General features: G+C 44.3%; 1 protein-coding gene and 1 pseudogene across 1 annotated transcript; both read left to right on the forward strand.

The window, feature by feature from the left end:
• The first annotated feature begins 4,515 nt into the window (after positions 1–4,515).
• Positions 4,516–5,655, forward strand: LOC116479631 (free fatty acid receptor 3-like). The gene has a single exon (XM_032171645.2). The coding sequence runs from the start codon at positions 4,516–4,518 to the stop codon at positions 5,554–5,556; it is 1,041 nt and encodes a 346-aa protein (XP_032027536.1). The 3' UTR covers positions 5,557–5,655.
• A 9,295-nt stretch (positions 5,656–14,950) lies between these two features.
• LOC116479632 (putative elongation factor 1-alpha-like 3) lies at positions 14,951–16,841 on the forward strand (annotated as a pseudogene).
• Positions 16,842–26,608: the final 9,767 nt, after the last annotated feature.

Below are 26,608 nucleotides of genomic sequence, written 5' to 3' on the forward strand. Positions count from 1 at the left end.
AAATGACCATCCCCAAGGCATATAGTCATGAGACTACACGAAAGAAAAATATCTTTAAGGAAGCTAGAGAAAAGAGCCAAATTACCTATAAAGGGAATCCACTCAGAATAACAGTGGACTTCTCAGCAGAAGTCTTACAATTTAGAAGAGATTGGGTGCCTATTTTTAGTCTTCTTTTTTTTGATGGAGTCTTGCTCTGTTGCCCAGGCTGGAGTGCAGTGGTGCGATCTCAGCTCACTGTAACCTCTGCCTCCCGGGTTCAAGCAATTCTCTTGCCTCAGCCTCCCAAGTAGCTGGGATTATAGGCATGCACCACCACGCCTGGCTAATTTTTTTTGTATTTCTAGTAGAGACGGGGTTTCACCATATTGGCCAGGCTGGTCTCAAACTCCTGACCTTGTGATCCACCCACCTCGGTCTCCCAAAGTGCTGGGATTACAGGGGTGAGCCACCACACCAAGCCTTCTAGGCTTCTTAAAGAAAAAATGCCAGCCAAAAGTGTCATATCCTACCAAACTAAGCGTCACAAAGGAGAAATAAAATATTTCCTAGACAATCAAATGTTAAGAGAATTCATCACCACCAGACTGGTCCAACAAGAAATGCTCAAAGAAGCTCTAAACGTGAAAACAAGAGAACGATACTTGCTACCACAAAAGCACACGTAAGTACAAAGCCCACAGACCCTAAAAAGCAACTACACAACCAAGACTACAAAGTAACTAACTAACAACACTATGATAAATCACAATAGGGACAAAACCTCACATATTAACCTTGAATGTAAATGGCCTAAACACTCCATTTAAAAGACATAGTGTGGAAAATTGGATAAAAATATGAGACCCAAACTTCTGCTATCTTAAAGAGACCCATCTCACATATAATGACACCCAAACCCTCAAAGGGATGGAGAAAGATCTCTAATACAAATGGAAAACAAAGGGTTGCTATTGTTGTATGAGATGAAACAGACTTTAAACCAACAACAGTAAAAAACCACAAATAAGGGCACTTCCTAATGATAAAGGGTTCAATTAAACAAGAAGATTTAACATCCTATATATATAAGCACCCAACGCTGGAGTACCTAGATTTATAAAACCACTACTACGATACCTAAGAAAAGAGATGGACAGCCACACAATAATAGTGGGGTTCTTCAACAGCCCATTGACAGCATTAGATAGATCATTGAGGCAGAAAACTAACAAAGAGATTCTGGACTTAAATTGGACACACGATCAAATGGACCTAATAGACATCTACGGAATACTCCACCCAACAACCACAAAATATACGTTCTTCTCATCTGCACAAAGAACATACTCTAAGATTGACCCAATGCTTAGTCATAAAGCAAATCTCCATAAATTTAAAGAAATGAAAATTATACCAACCTTCTTCTCAGACCACAGTGGAATAAAAATAGAAATCAATACCAAAAGGAATTCTCAAAATCACACAAATACATGGAAACTAAACAACTATTTCCTGAATGACTTTGGGGTAAGTCATTAAGGAAGAAGTCAAAAAATTAAGGCAGAAGTCAAAAACTTCTTTGAAACAACTGAAAATAGAGGCACAACATACCAAAACCTCTGGGATACAGCAAAAGCAGTTTTAAGAGAAAACTTTGTATCACTAAATGCCTACATCAAGAAGTTAGAAAGATCTCAAATTAATAACCTAACATTACACCTAAAGGAACTAGAAAAATAAGAGCAAACTAAATCCAAAGCTAGCAGAAGAAAAGAAATAACTAAAATCAGAGTAGAGCTAAATGAAATTGTGACCAATAAGCCATTTAAAGGATCAATGAAATGAAAAATTGGTTTTTTGAAAGAATAAACAAGATTTATAGGCTGCAAGCTAGATTAACAAAGGAAAAAAAAAACCCTCCAAAAAAGCACAATCAGAAATAACACAGGCAACATTACAACGAATTCCACAGAAATACAAAAGATCCTTAGAGGCTGCGATGAACATCTATATTCACATGAACCAGAAAATCTAGAGGAAACAAATAAATTCCTGGAAGCATACAACCAAGATTGAACCAGAAAGAAATTGAAACCCTGAGCAGACCAATAATGAGTTACAAAATTGAATCAGTAATAAAATATCTACCTCCTTTAAAAAGCCCTTGACCAGACGGATTCACAGCCAAATTCTACCAGACCTGCAAAGAAGAGATGGTACCAATCCTACTGAAACTTTACCAAAAAATTGAGGAGGAGAGATTCCTCCCTACTCATTCTACAAGAACAGTCTGATTCTGATATCGGAATCTGGCAGGACACAGTGAAAAAAGAAAACAGTAGGCCAATAGCCCGATGAACATAGATCCAAAAATCCTCAATAAAATACTAGCAAACCAAATCCAGCAGCATGACAAAATCATAATTCAGCATGACCAAGTGGGCTTTATTCCTGGGATGCAAAGATGGTTCAATATATGCAAATCAATAAATGTGACTCACCACATAAAATTAAAAACAAAAATTATACGATCATCTCAATAGATGCAGAAAAATCATATAATAAAATCCAACATCGCTTCATGATAAAAACCGTCAAAAAACTAGGCATCGAAGGAACATACCTCAAAATAATAAGAGCCATCCAGGACAAACTCACAGCCAACATCATACTGAATGGGCAAACGTTGGAAGCATTCCCCCTAAGAAATAGAACAAGACACAGATGTCTACTCCCACTACTCCTATTCAACATAGTAGTGGAAGTCCTAGCCAGAGCAATCAGGCAAGAGAAAGGAATAAAAGGCATCCAAATAGGAAGGGGAAGTCAAATTATCTCTGTTAACTGATGATATGATTCTATACCTAGAAAACCCTACAGATTCCTCCAAAATACTCCTAGACCTGATAAATGACTGGCAGTTTCAGGATACAAAATCAGTGCATAAAAATCAGTAGCATTACTATATGCCAACAATTGTCAAGCTGAGAGCCAAAAAAAGAACACAATCCCAATTACAATAGCCACACACAAAAATAAAATACCTAGGAATACATCTAATCAAGGAAGTGAAAGTGAAAGATCTCTACAAGGAGAACTAAAAAACACAAATAAATGAAAAACATTCCATGTTCATGGATTAGAAGATTCAATATCATTAAAATGTCCATACTGCTCAAAGCAATCTACAGATTCCACCCAATTCCTACCAAATTATCAATGTCATTTTTCACAAAATGAAATCATTCTACCAAAAAGACACCTCCTTGCATATGTTTGTCACAGCACTATTCACAATGGCAAAGCGATGGAATCAACCTAGGTGCCCATCAATGGTGGACTAGATAAAGAAAAAGTGGTACATCTACATCATAAAATACTATGCAGCTATAAAAAAGAATGAAATCATGTCCTTTGCTGCAACATAAATGCAGCTGGAGGCCTAAGTGAATGATCCTAAGTGAATTAACACAGAAACAGAAAATCAAATGCCGTATGTTCTCACTTTTAAGTGGGAGGTAAACAATGGGTACACACAAACATTAAAGATGGAAAACCAAAGACAATGGGGACTACAAAGCGGGGGAGGGAGGGCGGAGGACAAGGGTGGGAAAACTACCTGTTGGGTACTATGTTCACAATTTTGGTAAGGGGTTCAATAGAAGCCCAAACCTCAGTATTATGCAATATACCCATGTAATAAACATGCACACGTGCTCCCGAATCTAAAATAAATATTTTCAAAAAGCAATTGACCTATATTATTAACATTTTAATCTACCTGTATATATGTTTTAATCTGCGTGTGTTCATGCTTTGAAATATGGTACAGGTACTATGACAATCCCTGTTCTGTAGGGGAGGAAGCAGAGACTTCCCCCAAATCACAAAGTCAGGAAGGAACAGACCTCATGGAGTCCAGTCTCTGTCACTGCCTCACGCTTTGTGCCCTTACAAGGCAAACTGGATAAGTGCCATTCTAGAGAAGCAGACAAAATTCAAGTGGAGGAGAGGGGAGGGGAAGAAGATGTCTGCTGGGGCCTGTTTGGAGCATCCCAGCTGAGCCTGCACAAGGAGGGAGGCATGCAGTCGTGGAATTTGTTCCCCTTTTTGCATGCTGACCAGCCCTGGCAACGGGGCTCAAGGCATCTTTGTGCCACTGCTCAACAGTGAGTGACGTCATGGGCACGGCCAGGTCTTTATCAGTTCTGTCGGATAAATAGCCAACCGCACTAGGTCTGGAGAGACAGCAAGGTGCTGTGCGGCAGAGCGTTTGGGGTCTCAAAGAAGCAGGTGAGCCTGGGCCCGAGGGGCTGGGTGGAGGAGCACCTTGGTGCTTCTCTGCTGGGGAAGGGACAGGGGACAGGGCATGCTCAGGAAGACAGGCAGGCTGACCCCCCCGCAAGGCACCCGGAGACAAGAGGGGTGGGCGTAGTGACCTCGTGCCCTTTTGGGGGAGATGCTCCTGGCCAGAGGCCGTTAGGCCCCCCACTACCAACTCCATGTTACTCTCTCTCACCAGTGGCCACCACCATGAGTGCAGGCCCCGACCACTCCTACTTCTCCGGCAATCACTGGTTTGTCTTCTCGGTGTACCTTCTTACTTTCCTGGTGGGGCTCCCCCTCAACCTGCTGGCCCTGGTGGTCTTTGCGGGCAAGCTGCGGCGCCGCCCAGTGGCCGTGGACGTGCTCCTGCTCAACCTGACCGCCTCAGACCTGCTCCTGCTGCTGTTCCTGCCTTTCCGCATGGTGGAGGCAGCCAATGGCTTGCACTGGCCCCTGCCCTTCATCCTCTGCCCGCTCTCCCAATTCATCTTCTTCACCACCTTCCATCTCACCGCCCTCTTCCTGGCAGCTGTGAGCATTGAGCGCTTCCTGAGTGTGGCCCACCCACTATGGTACAAGACCCGGCCGAGGCTGGGACAGGCAGGTCTGGTGAGTGTGGCCTGCTGGCTGTTGGCCTCTGCTCACTGCAGCGTGATCTATGTCACGGAATTCTCAGGGGACATCTCCCACAGCCAGGGCACCAATGGGACCTGTTATCTGGAGTTCCGGAAGGACCAGCTAGCCATCCTCCTGCCCGTGCGGCTGGAGATAGCTGTGGTCCTCTTTGCGGTCCCCCTGATCATCACCAGCTACTGCTACAGCCGCCTGGTGTGGATCCTCGGCAGAGGGGGCAGCCACCGCCGGCAGAGGAGGGTGGCGGGGTTGGTGGCGGCCACGCTGCTCAACTTCCTTGTCTGCTTTGGGCCCTATAACGTGTCCCATGTCGTGGGCTATATCTGCGGTGAAAGCCCGGTGTGGAGGATCTACGTGACGCTTCTCAGCACCCTGAACTCCTGCGTCGACCCCTTTGTCTACTACTTCTCCTCCTCTGGGTTCCAAGCCGACTTTCATGAGCTGCTGAGGAGACTGTGTGGGCTCTGGGGCCAGTGGCAGCAGGAGGGCAGCGTGGAGCTGAAGGAGCAGAAGGGAGGGGAGGAGCAGAGAGAGGACCGACCAGCTGAAAGAAAGACCAGTGAACACTCACAGGGCTGTGGAACTGGTGGCCAGGTGGCCCGTGCTGAAAGTTAGGTCCTCCAGGGGAGGAGGGTATAGCTAGCATGTCATCCTCAGGGCACTTCCTCGCTCATGCCAGGAGGGACTTGGAGTGGCGAGCTGGGGCCCGATGGGGCTTGGGGGCAGAATAGACATCTAGCCTCCCTAAGGGTGTGCACACTAAAGCCCAGCTCTCGATCTCACCTCCATCCCCACCCACTCACACACTATGGATTGGGCTCTGGGAAGGGGTCAGGGTGAGAGGGTGCTCTGGACAACAATGAGGTCCTCATAGCAGCAGGCAGCTCCTGTGTTTTCTTGAGAGTGACAGAGGAGCTAAGAGCAGTGCCCAGGGTCTGAGGGGGCTGCCCAGTGAATGGCAGGGGCAGGAGAGAGGAGAACCCCATCCTCAGAGCTGCTCCCAGCCAGCGAGTCAGGAGCGGGGGAGACAGGGCTCCAGGGATGAGGCCCTATTCTGTTCCCACAGTGCCTTTTCCAGAAAGTTCCCATTGCTCAATAAATGTGGATCATCAGAGACATTTATGAACAATGACAGAAGAAAAATTACCCAAATAAATGTGGAAGCAAGCAAAAGAGAACAGTGTTTCCTTCTTCTCCTGTTTTGTTCTGGTGGTGTGCTTGAGCCGGTTGGGACTGGAGGCTGGAAGGAGAAAACACCAGACTCTGGAGGAAAAGGGCCAAACACCAGGATGCCTGGATGCTGGGAGAGGATCTGGCTTGCAGGGATGAAAATAACAGCTGCCCTGTCTAAAGGACTTGGCCTGACACATCATCTCCTTCTATCTCTCAATAGCCCTGTGAGAGGTACCAGCGTTATCCCCAGTTTCAGATGAGGGAGTGGCCCAGAGAGGTGACATCTCCTACCTGAGATCCCATTGCTGGTGGGCGATTGAAATGGGACCAGAAGCTGGCGTCAGTGGACTCTGATACCCATGCCCCTAAGCCACTCTGCTGTTCTCCAGCTGTGTGTCACCTGTGGTCACCTGGCCCATTCAAATGTCCCAAGTCAGATAAGGCTGTCTGAGCAGGACAAATGCAAACCAGCCATGATAAGAAACAAAACTAAATGCAAAGCACAGTGAGTATCTGTGTGAGTGCATCCTTTCCCCAGTAAAGAAGCCGTCTTGAAAAATATAGATTATGCTAGTTGGAGTCAATGATTGGGCAGGTGACTCACAGTGGGCACCCGATGCTCCTCAATCTTAGCTAATGCAGGATCTCTTCAACTTTTTACATCCTTGTCCCCTTCAGGAGCCTCTTTGGATATACATCTTTCCTACACAGCACATTCCTCTGCCTGCTTATGCAATTTCAGTGCAACCAACACACTGTCTGTTTATGTGTTGTGGCCCTTTAGAAAGACAGAAACCGGCTGGGTGCAGCGGCTCATGCCTACAGTCCCAGCACTTTGGGGTGCCGAGGCAAGAGAATCATTTGAGGTCAGGAGTTTGAGACCAGCCTGGCCAACATGGTGAAACCTTGTCTGTACTAAAAATACAAAAATTAGCTGTATGTGGCAGCATGCACCTGTAATCCTAGCTACTTGGGAGGCTGAGGCAGGACAATTGCTTGAGGCCAGGAGGCAGAGGTTGCAGTGAGCCGAGATGACACCACTGCACTCCAGCCTGGATGATATAGCGAGACTCTATCTCAAAAAAAGAAAGAAAGAAAGAAAGAAGAAAGAAAGAAAGAAAGAAAGAAAGAAAGAAAGAAAGAAAGAAAGAAGAAAGAAAGAAAGAAAGAAAGAAAGAAAGAAAGAAAGAAAGAAAGAAAGAAAGAAAGAAAGAAAAGAAAAGAAAGAGAGAAAGAAAGAGAGAAGGAAAGAAAGGAAAGAAAGAAGGAAGGAAAGAAAGAAAGAAAGAAAGAAAGAAAGAAAGAAAGAAAGAAAGAAAAAGAAAGAAAAGAAGGAAAAGAAAGACACAAACCATTGTGAGATTTTTTGTTGTTGTTGTTCCCCAAGAACTAGTTTTCACCTATTTGGGATCAACATTGCTGCTGCTGAGAATGTCTGAGCCACGGAAATGGTCCCATCTAATATACGGATAGAGCCCGTCTCACAGAACTGCAGCCCAACAAAATTAAGCTGAGGACCTTGCTGCAGGAAGGGAGATCACACTCCGGAAGAAGTGTGAGGTCTCGTACAAGAGAAGAGACCCAGTTATCATTGAATTTGAGCTAAGGGTAGCGTGAATTTAGATGAAGAGGTGTGTGATAGGCTCAACACAAAGCAGGGATGTGTGGAAAGAGGCCAGTGTTAGGTGGAGGCCGGGAAGACTAGTCAAGGTCCTGTTTCTCTGGAAAATACCAAGCAAAGATAAAGGTAGAACTCTGTATTGGAAAACTCCTGATCTGAAGCTCTGGTGGGTTGAAAATCAAGGTTGCATCTCTGTGTCAGAGACTCTGATCTTCTAAGTAGAAGTATATATTCCTTTCTTACTCATGAGCTCATGCAGCTAAGTTTCCGACTATCTTTGACTTTTGAGAACAAGGTTTCTTAGCAATATCCTTTTGTTAATTAGCAAAACAAGTTGTTAAAGGTTTACAAGAGGAACTTTTTTAGAAGGAGAGATCCTCCTTCACTGAAACCAAGGGCAGGTCAACCCAGAAGGACAAGAGGAAGGGAAGACTCAACCCATCTCGGCTACAGCTTCCCGAGGCCATAGGTCAAGTCTCAGATTACAGGGGAGTGAGAGGAAACAAGAAATTTTAAATCACCCAGTGTTGGCTGGGTGCGATGACTCACGCCTGTAATCTCAGTGCCTTGAGAGGCTGAAGTGGGAGGATTGCTTGAAGCAAGACTCCTTACTCTAAGAAAAAGTTAGCTGGGCATAGTGGCACGTGCCCATAGTCCCGGCTGCTCATGAGGCTGAAGCAGGAAGATCACTTGAACCCAGGAGGTCGAGGCTACAGTGAGCCGTGATTGTACCACTGCATGCCAGCCTGGGTAACAGAGCAAGACCCTGAAAAAAAAAAAAAAAGGAAAGAAGAAAGGAAGAAAGAAAGGAAGGAAGGAAGGAAGGAAGGAAGGAAGGAAGGAAGGAGAAAGAAAGAGAGAGAAAGAAAGAAAGGAAAAGAAAGAAATGTATAAATCACCAAGAGTAACCACAAACCTTTGGAAGCAACCTAAGAAACTGACAAAGATGGTTCAATCCATCCCATGGAAGGCAGTGAGACCATTGCAGGCTTGAGCCCAGTAAGCTCAGACTACTCAGTAAACCAGTGGCAGTGGCAGAGCAGAGGCAGAGCAGGAATTCCCCACTGGGAGACAGGATGCCAGTGTCTTTTTATGAGTTAAACATATATCCACTGGAGAGTGCAGTAAGTGGCCTCTCAGGCTGTGAATATGCCCGGTGGGGCATGGGAAGCTGTGCTGCAGAACAGGATCGGTGAGCTGGCTTCAACTGGGTTCAACTGGGAGGGGGCAGTCATAGACCTGGTCAGGGCCAGGGGAGGTGGAAGGGAGGTAGGAGGCTGGACTTGATTTTGGAGGTGGGGCTCAGACACTGGACCAAATTGAGGACTAGCTAAAACAGGGAAACAGGGACGGGGCTTAAGCGACTTCCCATAGGACATGCCCACCAGTGTCCCCTGTCAGTTTACCATTGTCATGGCAACACCTGGTAATTACCACCCTTTTTCTAAAACTTTGGGCATTAACCACCCCTTAATCTGCATGTAATTAAAAATAGATATAAATATGAATGCAAAACTGCCCTAAGCTGCTACTCTTAGCACATTGCTATGGGGTAGCCCTGCTCTGCAGGGGCAATCACGGAGCTGTTGCACTGCCAGAACTATAACACCATCACTTCAATAAAGCCATTTTCTTCTACCACTGGGTAGCCTTTAAATTCTTTCCTGGGTGAGCTGGGTGCAGTGGCTCACACCTGTAATCCCAGCACTTTGGGAGGCTGAGGCAGGCAGATCGTTTGTGATCAGGAGTTTGAGACCAGCCTGGGCAACTTGATGAAACCCAGTCCCTACTAAAAAATACAAAATTTAGCCAGGCGTGGTAGCCCGTACCTGTAATCCCAGCTACTCAGGAGGCTGAGGTAGGAGAATTGCTTGAACCCAGGAGGCAGAGGTTGTAGTGAGCCAAAATTACACCACTGTGCTCCAGTCTGGGTGACAGAGTGACACACCATCTCAAAAAAAAAATAAAAATTTAAAAATTAGATAAATAAATTCTTTCCTGGGCAAAGCCAAGAAACTTCCCAGGCTAAACCCCAATTTAGGGCTCATCTGCCCTACATCAGAAGGGAAACAAAGACCAGACGAGGAGAGCAAGAAGCCTGGGAGTCTACAAAATAAGTTGCGGGACTCTTCCAAAAAAAGGAAGCTGAGCATCGATAAAAGCTGAAAGACACCTGGAAGAAAAGTGAGGCCACTGTTTCTGGGAATTACAAGTGGGAGATAGAGGTTTTTATTGTGGGAGAATAGTGTGAGAAGGTGCTCAACTTTTGACCTTCCTCTCTGAGGACATGACTCTTCTGGTTTAGAAAACAACAGTAAAAAGTCCCCAAGAGATACTGGTGGTTGTGGTTCCCAAAACTTCGTTAACATCTGTAGGAAGACTTCTGACTTTCCTTTGAGGCCAGTTCTGAAAAGCCATTCATAGGGAGGCAAATCAAAATATCAAAGCAGCAGCCTGTGTTCTGGGAAAAGGTTGCTGGGATCACATTCCAGAGAAAAGGTGGGATAGAAGGAATGAAAGCTGATCAACATGGCTGGGTGCGGTGGCTCACACCTGTAATCCCAGCACTTTGGGAGGCTGAGGCAGGCAGATCACCTGAGGTCAGGAGCTCGAGACCAGCCTGGCCAGCATGGTGAAACCCTGTCTCTACTAAAAATACAAAAATTAGCCAGGCATGGTGGCATGTGTCTGTAATCCCAGCTACTCAGGAGGCTGAGGCAGGAGAATCGCTTGAACCTGGTAAGCAGAGGTTGTGAGGTTGCAAGGTTACAGTGAGCTGAGATTGCAGCACTGCACTCCAGCCTGGGCAACAAGAGAGAAAACTCCATCTCAAAAAAAAAAAAAAGAAGAAGAAGAAAGCTGATCAACACTGGTAGAAGTTGGGGAGGGCAGAGCTCACCTCCCATGGGAGCCAGGGTGGAGCTAGCGGAGAGAAAATGTTGTGAAAGAGGAAATGGGATACAGAAATATTTTTTAAGGAGAAAGTGCTTTTAATGTATTTAGAAGAATATAGTGGCTCGATATGGTGGCTCATGCCCGTAATGCCAGCACTTTGGGAGTCTGAGGCAGGTGGATAGCTTGAGGCCAGGAGTTCCAGACCAGCCTGGGCAACATGGCTAAACCCTGTCTCTACTAAAAATACAAAAATTAGCTGAGTGTGGTGGTGCATACCTGTAGTCCCAGCTACTTGGGGGACTGAGGTAGGAGGATCACCTGAACCTTGGGAGGTCGAGGCTGCAGTTAGCCGTGATCAGGCCACTGCACTCCAGCCTGAGTGATAAAGTGAGACGCTTTCTCAAAAAAAATTAAAATTAAAATTAAAAGAAGAGTATAGTGAGATAACCCAATCAATCATCCCCTGTTGCAGATTCCCCCAGTCTCAGGGGTCAGATTGTGATTGGCACTAATCATGATGCTCTCGACCCCCTTTACTGGTGACTGGTCTCAAGATGGAAGCGTGACCCAATTCCAGCCAACAAAGGGAAATAAGTCTGCTGGGGGCCTCTGGGAAAGATTTTCCTCTATCTCATTAAAAAAATAGATGCATAATCTAATCTGGAACTTGCTATGGAAGGATGTGATACTTGGAGCTACAGCAGCCATATTGGGGCCATGAGGTTACAAACTTGAGGAAGAAGGCAAACAAGCTAAGGACAGCAGAGCAGCAGGATGTAAAGGGCCTGCGTCCTTGACCCTGCTGAGGTGGGACCACCAACCTCCAAAGTCACTGTAGTAAATGTTCCTTTTGTTGACTCACTATTGGCCAGATACCCTCTAACTTGCAGCTTAACACAATAGATCAGCCTATATCCTACTAGAACCTACCCAATGACATCTTCTCTCACCTTAAAATATTTTAGGTTCCTGGAGTTCCTACACTCTGCCTATTTGCCTTATAGGAGCTATGTGATGTTAGCGTTTGCCTTATCTGTTACAGCTGAACTCAGGAGATGTCTTACGGTTCTAGACACTAGCTCTAGCACCAAGATGTCTGGACTCTCCTCATTCAGAAGGAGGCTTTTGAGAGCTGACTGGCTGGGGCTGCATGAACATAGCCTTCCAAGACAAAAAAACAAACATGCTAGATGGGACCCTTTTAAGGTAGAATGTTCATCTAATTGACAGTCTTAATTGCAAGCCTGCACTTTTATTAATAAAAATTCTCATACTTGAGCAGATCACCTGAGGTCAGGAGATCGAGACCAGCCTGGCCAACATGGCAAAACCCTGTCTCTACTAAAAATACAAAAATTAGCTGGGTGTGGTGGCACACGCCTGTAATCCCAGCTACTCAGGAGGCTGAGGCAGGAGAATTGCTTGAACCCAGGAGATGGAGGTTGCAGTGAGCCAAGATCATGCCACTGCCTTCCAGCCTGGGCACCAGAGCAAGACTCTGTTTCAAAAAAAAAAAAAATTCTCATACTTACTATGGGCTCCTGGATGCCATGGAAACAAGAGAAGGCTGAAAGACCTCTCTTTCTTGATGTGGACCATGAGCAATGTTATCCTGTGGAAAAGTACTTGTCTCTGTTCAGTGTTCTTGGGCACAGGAGAGCTACTTGTGCTCTCCTGTCCTGGTGCCTGTGGAGTCACTCGAACACACACAATGCCCACATGAAGATGGGGATATGCGGTCTTGGATGCCTAATTTACTACTTACAATTAACACACACAATTAGATGACTCCCTTTTCCCTCCCCTCCCTTCTTTTTTTTTTTTTTTTTCTGTGACAGAGTCTGGCTCTGTCACCCAGGCTGGAGTGCAGTTACTCAATCATGGCTCACTGCAGCCTCAACTTCTCAGGCTCAAGCAATCCTCCCACCTCAGCCTCCCAAGTAGCTGGGACTATAGGTGCATGCCACCATGCCTGGCTAATTAAAAAAAAAAAAAAAAATTGTAGAGATAGGGTCTCGCTATGTGGCCCAGACTGGTCTCAAACTCCTGGGCTCAAGCGATCCTCCCACCTTGGCCTCCCAAACTGCTGGCATGATAGCCAGTGCACCTAGCCTTGATAATTTCCAGTGGTTCTCTACTCTTAAAGCGTTACTCTCATCTTTTTTTTAACAGTCTAGAATGCTCTCTTAAAGCCTCCATAAAAATAACTCCTTGTTTGTGTATCCTTTGGTGAACAATCCAATGACTTGCAGGAGCACTGCCAGGCATCCCCAGCCATTGCAGGCCTGCAGACTGCTTCCCTGGCCCACACTTGCTGGTCCGTTTGTTCACTCTGCAGTGAACCCTTCTGCTTACAGCTTTTCCAGCTAACCTTTTGATTCACAGTGTAGCCTCTGACAAAAAGCAGACCAGTAGTTGCCAGGGGCTGGGGATGGGAGAGAGGAGGGTGTTGACTGGGAAGATATCAGAGGGACATTTTCAGGTGATGGAAATGTTAGATCACTTGATTGCGGTGGGGGTCACACAAGAAGTCAAAACTTATTGAACTCTCTCCGTCCAATGGGTGCATTTTATGGTGTGTCAATGAAGCCTCAATAATGTTGTTTTTAAAAAATGATGTCACCTCACCTCCTGGCTTGTAGTGTTTGTGTACCTAGTATCAATCTTGCTAAGTTTCCTCCAGCCAAGCAAGTCTCTGCTTTTGCTGGGCTGCTCTGCAGAGGCTGTGACTGCTGGATGATAACCCAGGTTACATAAAAGTGTAGAAACCATGTGCAAACAAATGATACGTGGCAACCAGCTTTTATCTTGGTGCTGGAGATCTGCAGGGCATGGTGGAAAGGGCGGCAACTGGACAGTGCAATGGTTCATTTCACCTCCTGTCACCATGTGGGGCTGTGGGGGCAGCTCTGTCATACCTTCCAATTTTCCAAGTTGAAAATCCAGTTTTCATTGCTGTTTTTGAAATCTTACATTTTTAAAAAACTGCTAACAAATTCAAAACGTTTAAGTATCTGTGTGAGGAAAGTGAATCAGGCCTGAGGGTTGTGGACTGCTTTCTAGATTTCCAGCCTGTGACTTCTGCAGCAGTGGAGGCAGAGGAGGGCTCAGAGGTCGGGAGGGAAGGGGAAGGAGCATGAGGAAGTGTGATTCTGCAGTAAGCACGGCCCATACTTTTACTCAGAACCCAAGACAGGCAATTGACGAGAACGTCTGAAGATGTTCTTCCTCATCCCTCTTTCTTATTTTGCAGTCCCTCCCTGCCCCTACAGCTGTTCTCTGAAAGCTGTCTCCCTCATCCACAAAAAGATCTTGGAGGCCACAGGCCAGGCAGGGAGGGAAGCTCTGAAGACTGATGCTGGCTCTCCTTCCTTCCCCTCCCAACTCCCCCTCCCAACTGGCACTGAAGGCAGGTGTTCCTCAGGCTCGGACCCTGCCTGCCTTTACTCATTTTCTCTCTCCTCTCTGCAGGCATTCTGATCCATCACAATGCTTGTTAACATTCATGACTCCCACATCTCCAGCACCAGACTCTTGTGTATCCAACTGTATACAGAGACATCTCAACTTCTAGACTTTCAAGATCAAACCTAACTCTTTACTTCCTCTTCCTAATCTGGCCCCACCAACCAGCCTACTCCACCTCTGTAAATGGCAATACCACCCACAGTCTGCCCATATCAGAAACCCAGATGTCATTCGTTAATTCATTCATTCTTTCTTTTTTTGTTTTTTGTTTTGAAACAGAGTCACTCTGTCGCCCAGGCTGGAGGGCAGTGGTGCAATCTCAGCTCACTGCAACCTCCACCTCCTGTGTTCAAGTGATTTTCCTGCCTCAGCCTCCTGAGTAGCTGTGATTACAGGCATGCACCACTATGCCTGGCTAATTTTTGTATTTTTAGTAGAGATGGGGCTTCACCATGTTGTCCAGGCTGGTCTTGAACTCCTGGGCTAAAGCAATCTGCCTGCCTCAGCCTCCCAAATTGCTGGGATTACAGGTGTGAGCCACCATGCTCAGCCCATTCTTTCTTTTTTTAGAGATTTGATTTTTTTTTAATTTTTAAAATGATCATACAATAAAATTAATGTTTTCAGGAAAAGGTGTACAGTTCTGTGAATCAAACAGACAGAGAGATTCCCGTAACCACCAACAAAATCAAGATAAAGAGCAATGATAGTCACATCTTCCCTTCACCCCTAGCCACTATGAAACACAGATCTATCATTAGGGTTTTATCTTCTCAAGAATTTCACATAACTTTTTGCAACAGGTTTGCCACCAGAACACAGGTGTCATGAAAACTACCCCTAAAAGCCAAAATGGGAAAGGAGAAGACTCATATCAACATTGTCGTTGTTGGACACGTAGATTCGGGCAAGTCCACCACTACTGGCCATCTGACCTACAAATGTGGTGGCATCAACAAAAGAAGCATTAAGAAATTTGAGAAGAAGGCTGCTGAGATGGGAAAGGGCTCTTTCAAGTATGCCTGGGTCTTGGATAAACTGAAAGCTGAGCGTGAATGTGGTATCACCATTGATATCTCCTTGTGGAAATTTGAGACCAGCAAGTACTGAATGACTATCATTAATGCCCCTAAGGAATGAGACCACCACTTCTCCTGTTGTCCTTCCCAGCTTCTCCCCAACCTTCCCTTTTCCCTAGTTTATAAGACAGGAGAAAATGGAGAAAGCAAAAAGTTGGAAAAAAACAGAAGTAAGATAAATAGCTAGAAGACCTTGGCGCCACCACCTGGCCCTGGTGGTTAAAACAATAATAATAATATTAACCCCTAACCAAAACTACTGGTGTTATCTATAAGTTCCAGACGTTGTATGAGAAAGTACTGTAAAACTTTTTGTTCTGTTAGCTGATGTATGTAGCCCCCAGTCACGTTCCTCATGCTTACTTGATCTATTATGACCCTTTCACGTGGACCCCTTAGAGTTGTAAGCCCTTAAAAGGGCTAGGGATTTCTTTTTCGGGGAGCTCGGCTCTTAAGACACTCCCGGCCGAATAAAAACCTCTTCCTTCTTTAATCTGGTGTCTGAGGAGTTTTGTCTGTGACTCGTCCTGCTACACCCCAGGACACAGAGACTTCATCAAAAACATCTTTACAGGGACATCTCAGGCTGACTGTGCTGTCCTGGTTGTTGCTGCTGCTGTTGGTGAATTTGAAGCTGGTATCTCCAAGAATTGGCAGACCTGAGAGCATGCCCTTCTGGCTGAGACATTGGGTGTGAAATAACTAATCACCGGTGTTAAAAAAAAATGGATTTTATTAAGCCACCCTACAACCAGAAGAGATATGAGGAAATTGTTAAGGAAGTCAGCACTACATTAAGAAAACTGGCTACAACCCTGACACATTAGCATTTGTGCCAATTTCTGGTTGGAATGGTGACAACATGCTGGAGCCAAGAGCTAACATGCCTTGGTTCAAGGGATGCAAAGTCACCCGTAAGGATGGCAATGCCAGTGGAACCACGCTGCTTGAGGCTCTGGACTGCATCCTACCACCAACTCGTCCAACTGACAAGCCCTGCTTCTCCAGGATGTCTACAAAATTGGTGGTATTGGTACTCTTCCTGATGGCCAAGTGGAGACTGTTGTTCTCAAACCTGGTATGGTGATCACCTTTGCTCCAGTCAACACTACAACTGAAGTAAAATCTGTTGAAATGCACCATGAAGCTTTGAGTGAAGCTTTTTATGGGGACAACGTGGGCTTCCATGTCAAGAATGTGTCTGTCAAGGATGTTCATTGTGGTAACAATGCTGGTAACTGCAAAAACAACACGCAAATGGAAGCAGCTGGATTCACTGCTCAGGTGATCTATCCTGAACCATCCAGGACAAGTCAGTGCTGGCTATGCCCCTGTACTGGATTGCCACATGGCTCACATTGCATGCAAGTTTGCTGAGCTGAAGGAAAAGATTGATCGCTCTTCTGGTAAAAAGCAGGAAGATGGCCCCAAATTCTTGAAATCTGGTGATGTTGCTATCATTGATATGGTTGCTGCTAAGCCCATGTGTGTTGAGAGCTTCTCAGACTATCCACCTCTGGGTTGCTTTGCTGCTTGTGATATGAGACAGACAGTTGCAGTGGGTGTCATCAAAGCAGTGGACAAGAAGGCAGCAGGAGCTGGCAAGGTCACCAAGTATCCCCAGAAAGCTCAGAAGGCTAAATGAATATTATCCCTAATATCTGCCATCCTGGTATTAAGCAGTGGTGGAAGAATGGTCTTAGAACTGTTTGTTTCAGTTGGCCATTTAAGTTTAGTAGTAAAAGACTGGTTAATGATAACAATGCATCGTAAAACTTTCAGAAGGAAAGGAGAACGTTTTGTGGACCACTTTGGTTTTCTCTTTTGCATGTGGCAGTTTTAATTTATTAGTGTTTAAAATCAGTGCTTTTTAATGGAAACAACTTGACCAAAAATTTGTCACAGAATTTTGAGACCCATTAAAAAAGTTTAATGAGGAAAAAAAAAAAGAATGTCACATAAACAGAATCCTACAGTGTGTAACCTTTTGAGCTGGCTTCTTTTTATTTATTTATTTTATTTATTTATTTATTTATTTATTTTTGAGACAGAATCTCACTGCGATGCCCAGGCTGGAGTGCAATGGTGCGATCTCAGCTCACTGCAACCTCTGCCCTCCAGGTTCAAGTAATTCTTCTGCCTCAGCCTCCTGAGTAGCTGGGATTATAGGCATGCACCATCATGCCTGGCTAATTTTTGTATTTTTAGAAGAGACAGGGTTTCACCATGTTGGCCAGTCTGGTCTTGAACTCCTGACCTCGGGTGATACGCCCACCTCGGCCTCCCAAAGTGCTGGGATTACAGGCATGACCCACCACACCCAGCTTCCTGACTTCTTTCATTCAGCACAATGTCACTGAGCTTCATCCATGCCACCATGCCTGGCTAATTTTTAAACTTTTTGTAAAGACAGGATGTCACTATGCAGGATGTCACTATGTTGCACAGACTGATCTCAAACTCTTAGGCTCAAGTGATCCTCCCATCTCAGCCTCCCAAAGTACTGTAATTACAAGCATGAACTACCACACTCGACCTCCTATTTACTTCACCTTGGAAGCTACAGTGTTACCCAGAGCCTATAAACAAACAAAGAAAAACACCATGGATATTTTGTTCCTGGTACACAAATTAATATCTTTAAACCCACCAACACCACTATACATTCTGTGCAATTAAAAAATTAACTTGAGGTCGGGTGTGGTGGCTCACACCTGTAATCCCAGCACTTTGGGATGCTGAGGAGGGCAGATCACTTGAGGCCAGGAGTTTGAGACCAGCCTGGCAAACATGGCAAAACCCCATCTCTACTAAAAATATAAAAATTAGCCTAGAATGGTGGTGTGCACCTATAATCCCAGCTACTCTGGAGGCTGAGGCAGGAGAATCACTTGAACCCGGGAGGCAGAGGTAGCAGTGAGCCAAGATCATGCCACTGCACTCCAGCCTAGGTGACAGAGTGAAACTGTGTCTCTAAAAAACAAAAAGAAAAAGAAATTCACCTGAGGCACATGACCAGTAAGTCCCTTAGTGCTAGTACTGTCTATGCAAAATAGCAAATACAGAGTGAAACAAACCAGTGCAAGCATTTATGTGAAATTGGGCTGCATGCTAAACCTGGCTTCACGCTTAACTACATTAAAAACAATTGCCAAAATGTCAATGTGTTTCTTCACAATATTTCTTATTTTAACTTCATCACAACTAACAGCTTTAACTATGAGCAATGTTAACTAGCCAAATTTCTGTAATTTTCCACCCACCATGTTTTAAATAATATTTTATTTTTATTTTATTTTATTTTTTTTGAGACAAAGTCTTGCTCTATCATCCAGGCTGGAGTGCAGCAGCATGATCTTGGCTCACTGCAACCTCTGCCTCCCAAGGCTCAAGCGATTCTCCTGCCTCAGCCTCCCTCGAGTAGCTGGGACTACAGGCGCCCACCATCACACCCTGCTAATTTTTGTATTTTTAGTAGAGATGGGTTTTTACCATGTTGGCCAGGCTGGCCTTGAACTCCTGATCTCAGGTGATCCACTTGCCTCAACCTCCCAAATTGCTGGGATTACAGGCATGAGCCACTGTGCCCAGTCAAAAATATCTTATTAACTAAACTTTTTCAACTTCCTATTTTTTCTGTATGTTCATGAACACAGACACTCAGAGAAACAGAAAAAAATAAAAAACTAGGTATGACTTATGTAGACCATCTATGACATGCTTGGACTTCCTGTTATGTCCTGATTTTATTTATTTATTTATTTATTTATTTATTTATTTATTTATTTATTGAAACAGAGTCTTGCTCTGTTGCCCAGGCTGGAATGCAGTGGCATGATCTTGGCTCACTGCAATCTCTGCCTCCCGGATTCAAGCAATTCTCCTGCCTCAGCCTCCCAAAGAGCTGACATTGCAGGTGTGTGCCACTTTGCCCAGCTAATTTTTGTATTTTTAGTAGCGACGGGGTTTCACCATGTTGGCCAGGCTGGTCTCGAACTCCTGACCTCAGGTGATCTGCCTGCCTCAGCCTCCCAAAGTGCTGGGATTACAGGCATGAGCCACTGGGCCCTGTCTGTCCTAAATTTTTTATTTTTAAATAACCCCTCATTTTACTTTAGGACAGAAATTTACCATGCAAGATCCTTTCTCCTACAAAAGTATTTTCTTTATAACCTTCCTTACCAAAAACACATCTTTATATCCATAACTGTCTTCACATCTCTCTCCCCTTTGCTTTCTACCTTGTTTCATAAATAACCTTTCCAAGCCCATAACGTGAATCAACCTCTAGATAAGTTCTGAATTAGAAAAAATTTTTCTTATTCTCAATAAGAACACATCTTCTTTGGCACATTTTACATACAGAATTACATGTTAACTAGAATTCTTATTCTTTGTAATCTTAAATTTTAGTGAAAACCTAGGAAGCAAGAAATCCTGAACTGCCTAACAGATGTTAGCATTGGCAAGACAATTCCACAATTTTTAAAAACATGTTTTCCTACATCATAACCCTTTCTGAATTGGAAATGTCCCAGACATCCAATAAGCACCCAATATAATTTCAAGATTTTAAATTACATGAAAAGTTTCCCTACTGCATTTATCCCATTTACATTTCATTCATTTTTAGCAATTTATCTAGCTTACTAATGAAAATTGGGATATTAAACAAAGCTAGTCATTATGTCTTCATTAACCATTTTTATAACCTGTGAATATCAGGTGTTCACCTAAGTAAGAAATTTCAAGTTAAATACTTGGGTATTTTCACCCGTAACTCAGAAGATTCCTCTACTTTTTTTAAACTAACAACATTAAATTAGTCTTACCCATCAAAAAATCACACGAAGATCATTTTGTTCCTGGCTAGATTTGCCATCTTATAATCTTTTGTGCCAAACTCTGATACCTTAAAATGTCTAGCACAGACAAAGATAAAACCCAGAAAAAAATGTATGCTGACAATTCAGAAGACATTTCTATTTTTATTTTACTGATTATCTTAAAGCCAGCTTATTTATTAAACATTTACCTAAGTCATGTAAACTTGAAAAATGCTTGGACTCATACACTTAATTTATGAGTGCTCCTTTATTTACATGCCAATTTTGGCACCCTGCAAAAACAACATATAACATCCAGGAACATAGGCACTTGCAAAGATCCAATAGCTTTTCATGGGGATTCTTGCCATGAGATAGCAATACAAATTCACCAGTTTATAAACATACTCACACAGGTAAACTTTGTTTTCCCTGATAGGTAATTCAATGAAGGCTATGAACCAAAATTTTGAGTAAAGCACTTTCTATGATAGTTTTATTTTTATTTTTTGAGACAGGGTCTTGCTCTGATGCCCAGGCTGGAGTGCAGTAGTGCAATCACAGCCATAGCCCACTGCAGCCCTGACCTCCCAAGCTCAAGCAATCCTCCCACCTCAGCCTCCTGTATATCTGGGACTACAAGTGCATGCCACCTTGCCTGGCTAATATTTTAATTTTTTTGTACAGAAAGGATCTTCCTGTGTTGTCTAGCCTGGCTGCAAACTCCTAAGCTCAAGTTATCCTCCTGCCTTGGCCTCTCAAAACACTGAGATTATAGGCATGAACCACTGTGCCTGACCTATAGTTTTATTTTTATTTATTTATTTATTTATTGAGATGGAGTCTCACTTTGTTGCCCAGGCTGGAGTGCGGTGGCATTATCTTGGCTCACTGAAACCTCCACCTCCCAGATTCAAACAATTCTCATGCCTTAGCCTCCCAAGTAGCTGGGATTACAGGTGCCCACCACCACATCCAGCTAATTTTTGTATTTGTAGTAGAGACAGAGTTTCACCATGTTGGCCAGGCTGGTCTCAAATTCCTGACCTCAAGTGATCTGCCCACCTCAGCCTCCCAAAGTGCTGGGATTACAGGCATGAGCCACCACGCCCAGCCTATAGTTTGATTTTTAAAGGCCAAACCTCCCCAGACTCCAAAGAACACTGAGGCCAAACAGTACCACAGAAGAACATCATGTACTAATAAGGCCTTGAAACCACCTTTGCAAAGATGACGACAGTGAGAGAAGTCTAGCATGACTGACTCCATCTTGCTTCCAGCATTACAGGCTGGCTGTCCTCATTATTCCTGGGCATAAGCCAAGCTAACCATTGGAAGAATTTATAGTTTAACTTTGAAGCAAGGATGATAACAGTCTTTCCCTAAAACTATACCCTCTTTGCTCAGTGACTGAAGCCACGTTTATAAAACTAATGAAAGGCCACAACATTAGGATTATGGGAGGGGCCTGGATTCTGTTAAAATGTAGGCATAGTTTCAATAATCTCTTATTGCTCAGGAGTCTGTGGCCAGAGATCACAAGACTCGTGACTTCCCTGATTGTGCCTATAGACAACATCGCTATTGTAGAACCTGATTGGTCTTTTGAGATGTTTTTCAGACTTTGGCACTCTGGCAACCAACTGACCCCACCTGAACCCATGACTCATGACTCAGCTGGTCCTGTGGATCCCACCCAGAGGCAGACTCAGTGCACAAGGACAATTTTCTACACCCTAACAGTTTTATCCCCAACTAATCAGCAGCACTCATCTCCTAGACCTCTGCCACCAAATAATCCATAAAAACCCTAGCTTCTGAATCCTCAGGGAAACTGATTTGAGTAACAGCTCCAGTCTTTCTGTTTGGCTAACTCTGTGTTAATTAAATTCTTTCTCTACTGCAGTATCATGGTCTCAGTGAATTGGTTTTTTCTGTGCAGTGGGCAAGAAAAATCCATCAGGCAATTACAGCCCAACCCGGCTTTGAACAGCAACGTAAAAACCTGGATACATGGAGCTCCATCCCACTTTCCCATTCAACAGCAAAATGAGACCCATGGAGGGGCCAGAGCATTGCAAAAGAATATCCATTGATCAAATTCTCGTTTCTCACAACTATATTGACACACACACATAAACAAACAATTATCAAAATGCAATCCAACTGCTACAGCAACAAACAAGTCTTAAGTGTGTCCAAACTAAAACAGCTGGGGTGCCTTCCTCTCTCAGTTGGTTTTTAAAGACCAAACCAAACCTTTGGTGGGCAGAGGCCTAGGGAGTGGGTTCTGCTAATTGGTTGGGGGTAAAACTGTAGGGGTGTGGAAAATGGTCCTTGTGCACTGAGTCTGCCTCTGGGTGGGAACCACAGAACCAGTTGAGTCATGAGTCATGGGTTCGGGTAGGGTCAGTGGATTGTCAGAGTGCAAGAGTTGATCTTGTTCCATCTGCAAACAGAAATATCTTCTGAGTTTCCCAAATCAAGAGCAGCCACCTGGTACCCACCAGAAATCACTCACATGTCCAGACGCAGTTGTGCCCACACACAATTACTAATGTCAACAAAAAGAGTCAAACTCTGTAAAATATTTGAAGAGATTTATTCTGAGCCAAATATGAGTGACCATGGCCCATGACACAGTGCCCAGGAGGTCCTGAGAACATGTGCCCAAGGTCATTGGGGTACAGCTTGGTTTTATACATTTTAAGGAGGCAAGAGACATCAATCAAATACATTTAAGAAATACATTTGCTTGGCCCAGAAAGGCGGGACAACTCAAAGCGGGATGGGGCTTCCAGGCTATAGGTAAATTTAAATATTTTCTGGTTGACAATTGGTTGGGTTTGTCTAAAGACCTGGGATCATAGAAAGGAAATGTTCAGGTTAAAAGATTGTGGAAACCAAGGTTCTTTTGAAGTCTTACAGTGGCTGCCCTTAGAAACAGTAATTGACAAATGTTTCCTATTCAGACCTTTAAAAGGTGCTAGACTCTTAGTTAATCTCTTCAGGATTGGGAGGGCCTGAAAGAAAAAGATCTAGCTATGTTAATAGAGATTCTTTACAGATGCAAATTTCCCCCACAAAGGACAACTTTGCAGGGCCATTTCAAAATATGGCAAAGAAACATGTTTTGGGGTAAAATATTATGACTTTCTTCTTTGTCATGTAATGTTATACCAGAGTAAGATTGGAAAGTAAGTCACGATATATAGAGTTAAATAAAACCCATCTGGGCTGGGCATGGTGGCTCACACTTGTAATCCCTGCACTTTTGGAGGCTCACACTTGTAATCCCTGCACTTTTGGAGGCTGAGGCAGGCAGATCACCTGAGGTCAGGAGTTCGAGACCAGCCTGGCCATTATGGTGAGACCCTGTCTCTACTAAAAATACAAAAATTGGCAGGACATAGTGGCAGGCACCTGTAATTCCAGCTACTCGTGATGCTGAGGCAGGAGAATTGCTTGAACCCAGGAGGTAGAGGTTGCAGTGAGCTGAGATCACACCATTGCATTCCAGCCTGGGCAACAGAGTAAGACTATCTCAAAAAAAAAAAAAAATCTGATGAGAATTTATGGTTTGTAGGGCATGACTTCTCTAGACCCCTTAGATAGGAATTTGGGCAAGATTTTAAAAATCAGAGCTTAGTTCTCACTAACAAGCCCCAAGAGTGTCCAAACTGAAACAGTCATGATGCTTTCCTCTCTCCATCATTTGGGCTTATTCAACCTGCAAATGGAAATTCCTTAGAAAATTCCCAAATTGAGAGGAGCCCTTCCTGCTGTCTGGAACCCAGAAAAGACACTCATCCATCCAGACACAGATGTCAAATTTCAAAGGCTGTTCTTCCTAGGCAATCAGCAATACATTTGGGGCTGGCAGCAGCAGGGCCAAAGAGAAAAAGATGGAAACCCACCTCCAGCCAAAAACGGTCAGACAGCTGTTCAGGGGGCTTCTGAAAGTCCCAGTCTGCAGCAGCTGAGCCACAAGCAATGTGTTCCCAGTTAGGGAACCAAAATCTGTTACTGAAATGCCAGGGCTCCAGTCTAGGTCCCGTTGCTCACTGCACAGAAAGCCAATCACCAAGACAATGAGTATTGCCTGGGAAGAAGGCTTTAATTGAGTGCTTTAGCCAAGGAAAATGGGGATCAGTCTCAAATCCATCTCCCTAGTCAACTAAAATCAGGGGGTTATATAGCAGGGAAGAAATGTAACTACATGTGGGAAAACCAGAGTTAGGGAGAGGTAAGGAAGAGGAGTTGGTCAAAGGAATTAGGGAGGGATAAGGAAATCAGGAGGGATGAGGGGTCTGGCATCTCATTGTCTGGATGCAGTGATCTGGTGAGTTTTAATTCGTTGATATTATCTGGGAGGCCTGAGGGTCAGTTTCCTGTGGCAAGAACTCAGATAAGACAAATGTGGGCTTCAAACTTTAAGACCAGGAGGGGGCCAGGCACAGTGGCTCATGCCTGTAATCCCAGCACTTTGGGAGCCCGAGGTGGGTGGATCATGAGGTCAGGAGATCGAGGTCATCCTGGCTAACACAGTGAAACCCTGTCTCTACCAAAAATCCAAAAAATTAGCTGGGTTTGGTGGCATGCGCCTGTAGTCCCAGCTACTCAGGAGACTGAGGCAGGAGAATTGCTTGAACCTGGGAAGCAGAGGTTGTAGTGAGCCAAGATCACGCCACTGCACTCCAGCCTGGGCAACAGAGCAAGACTCCATCTAAAAAAAAAAAAAAAAAAAAAGGAGGGTGAATTTCTATGTTGATCCAAAAGAAGTATCTATGGGACAATCAGGCCAGTTTCATGAGGAATATAAATTGGAACCTGTCATTGCCCTGAATAAAACTTTTCAATGGCTTCCCATTCTGGTCCCCTCCTCACAGCCTTTGAGGTCCTGCCTCTCTCTCCAAGCTTCTCTGGGGCCATCCCCAGAGAAGTGTCACTGACATTGCTCTTCTGGCCTGGACTTCTCTCTGTCCCTTGAGCAGGCCAAGCTCTGAATGTCTGCATGCACCATGCCCTCCACTCTTTACCTGGCTGGTTCCCCACTTCTTCCAAGTTTCTGTCCAATGTCACGCCTTGGAGAGGCTTTCCCTGATCATCCAATCTCAAGAAGCCCCCTTCTGATATTATCTCACACTGCGCTCTGATGGTTTGATGTTTGTATTTGTGTGTTCATTTGTTTAACATGACTCCTACTAGACTGAGAAGCCCATGACAGCAGTCATCATGTCAGTTTTGTTTGTCACTATATACCCAGTGGGTGCCTAAAACCATGCCTAGCACAGACTGGGCATTTGATGGTGAATAAATGAATGAATGATTTTTTAAAAATATTCCTAATTTTCTACTATTATAAATAATGCTATAAGAAACATCCTTTTACATAAAGGCATGTGCACTGTGCATTTCCTACAAGTCGTACTGTTGAATTAAATGATATATACATGTAAAGCTTTGATAAATATCGATGAATCACCTTCCCCGGCTGAGTCAACCCTTTCTTCCCCAACAGTCTGTAAGAGACTCCAAACTCTGCTGACAAGAGAAAATATTGTATTTTAATTTTTTGAGATGATATTTAGAATTTAGAAACTTAAGTATTAGTCTGGGATTTCCAGAGAAACAGAACCAATAGAGTGTGTGTATGTGTGTCTGTGTGTGTATCTGTGTGTCTGTGTCTCTGTGTATGTTTTTGTATGTGTGTCTCTGTGTGTGTCTCTATGTGTGTCTCTGTGTGAATGTGTGTGTGTTTCTCTGTGTGTGTTTTTGTGTGTGTGTGTATGTGTCTCTGTGTGTGTGTCTGTATATCTCTGTGTGTGTCTGTGTGCATGTATGTTTGTGGCTCTGTGTGTTAATGTGTGTCTCTGTGTGTGTGTGTTTCTGTATGCATGTCTGTGTGTGTTTCTGTGTGTCTCTGTGTGTGTTTTTGTGCCTGTGTGTCTCTGTGTGTGTATGTCTGTGTGTCTCTGTGTTTCTGTGTGCGTGTCTGTGTGTGTGTCCATGTGTGTCTCTGTGTGTCTGTGTGTTAGTGTGTGTCTCTGTGTGTCTGTGTGTCTTTGTGTGTGTCTGTGTGTGTATCTCTGTGTGCATGCCTGTGTGTTTCTGTGTTTCTGTGTGTGTGTGTGTGTGTGTGTCTGCATGTCTGCGTGTGTGTATAAAGAGATTTATTTAAGGAATTGGCTCATGGGATTGTGAATGCTTGATGAGCCCAAAATCTGATGGAGGAAGCTGGCTGACTCGAGGCTCAGGAAGAAGTTGTGGTTTGAGTCTAAAGAGAGCCTGCTGGTGAGCCAGGAAGACCCATTGCTGCAGACAAAGTCTGAATCCAGTATGCAGGAGAAATCTCTTTTGCATGTGGAGGTCAGCCTTTTGTGTTGTTCAGGCCTTCAGTGACTGGAGGAGGCCCCCACATTTTGGAGGGCAATCTGCTTTGCTCAGAGTCCACCAATTTAAATGTCAATCTCATCCAAAAACACCCTCACAGCAACACCCAGAATAACGTTTCACCAAATATCTGGGCACTGTGGCTTGGCCAAGCCAACACATAAAATTAATCATCATACTCTATATTATTTTCAAATTAATCTCCCAGATTA

This window comes from Hylobates moloch, unplaced genomic scaffold (genome assembly GCF_009828535.3).
Source record: "Hylobates moloch isolate HMO894 unplaced genomic scaffold, HMol_V3 SCAFFOLD_12, whole genome shotgun sequence".
Lineage (NCBI taxonomy): Eukaryota > Metazoa > Chordata > Mammalia > Primates > Hylobatidae > Hylobates > Hylobates moloch.

Excerpts from the sequence above, each read along its gene's own strand:
- LOC116479631 (XM_032171645.2), top strand. The coding sequence starts at position 4,516 with ATGAGTGCAGGCCCCGACCACTCCTACTTCTCCGGCAATCACTGGTTT.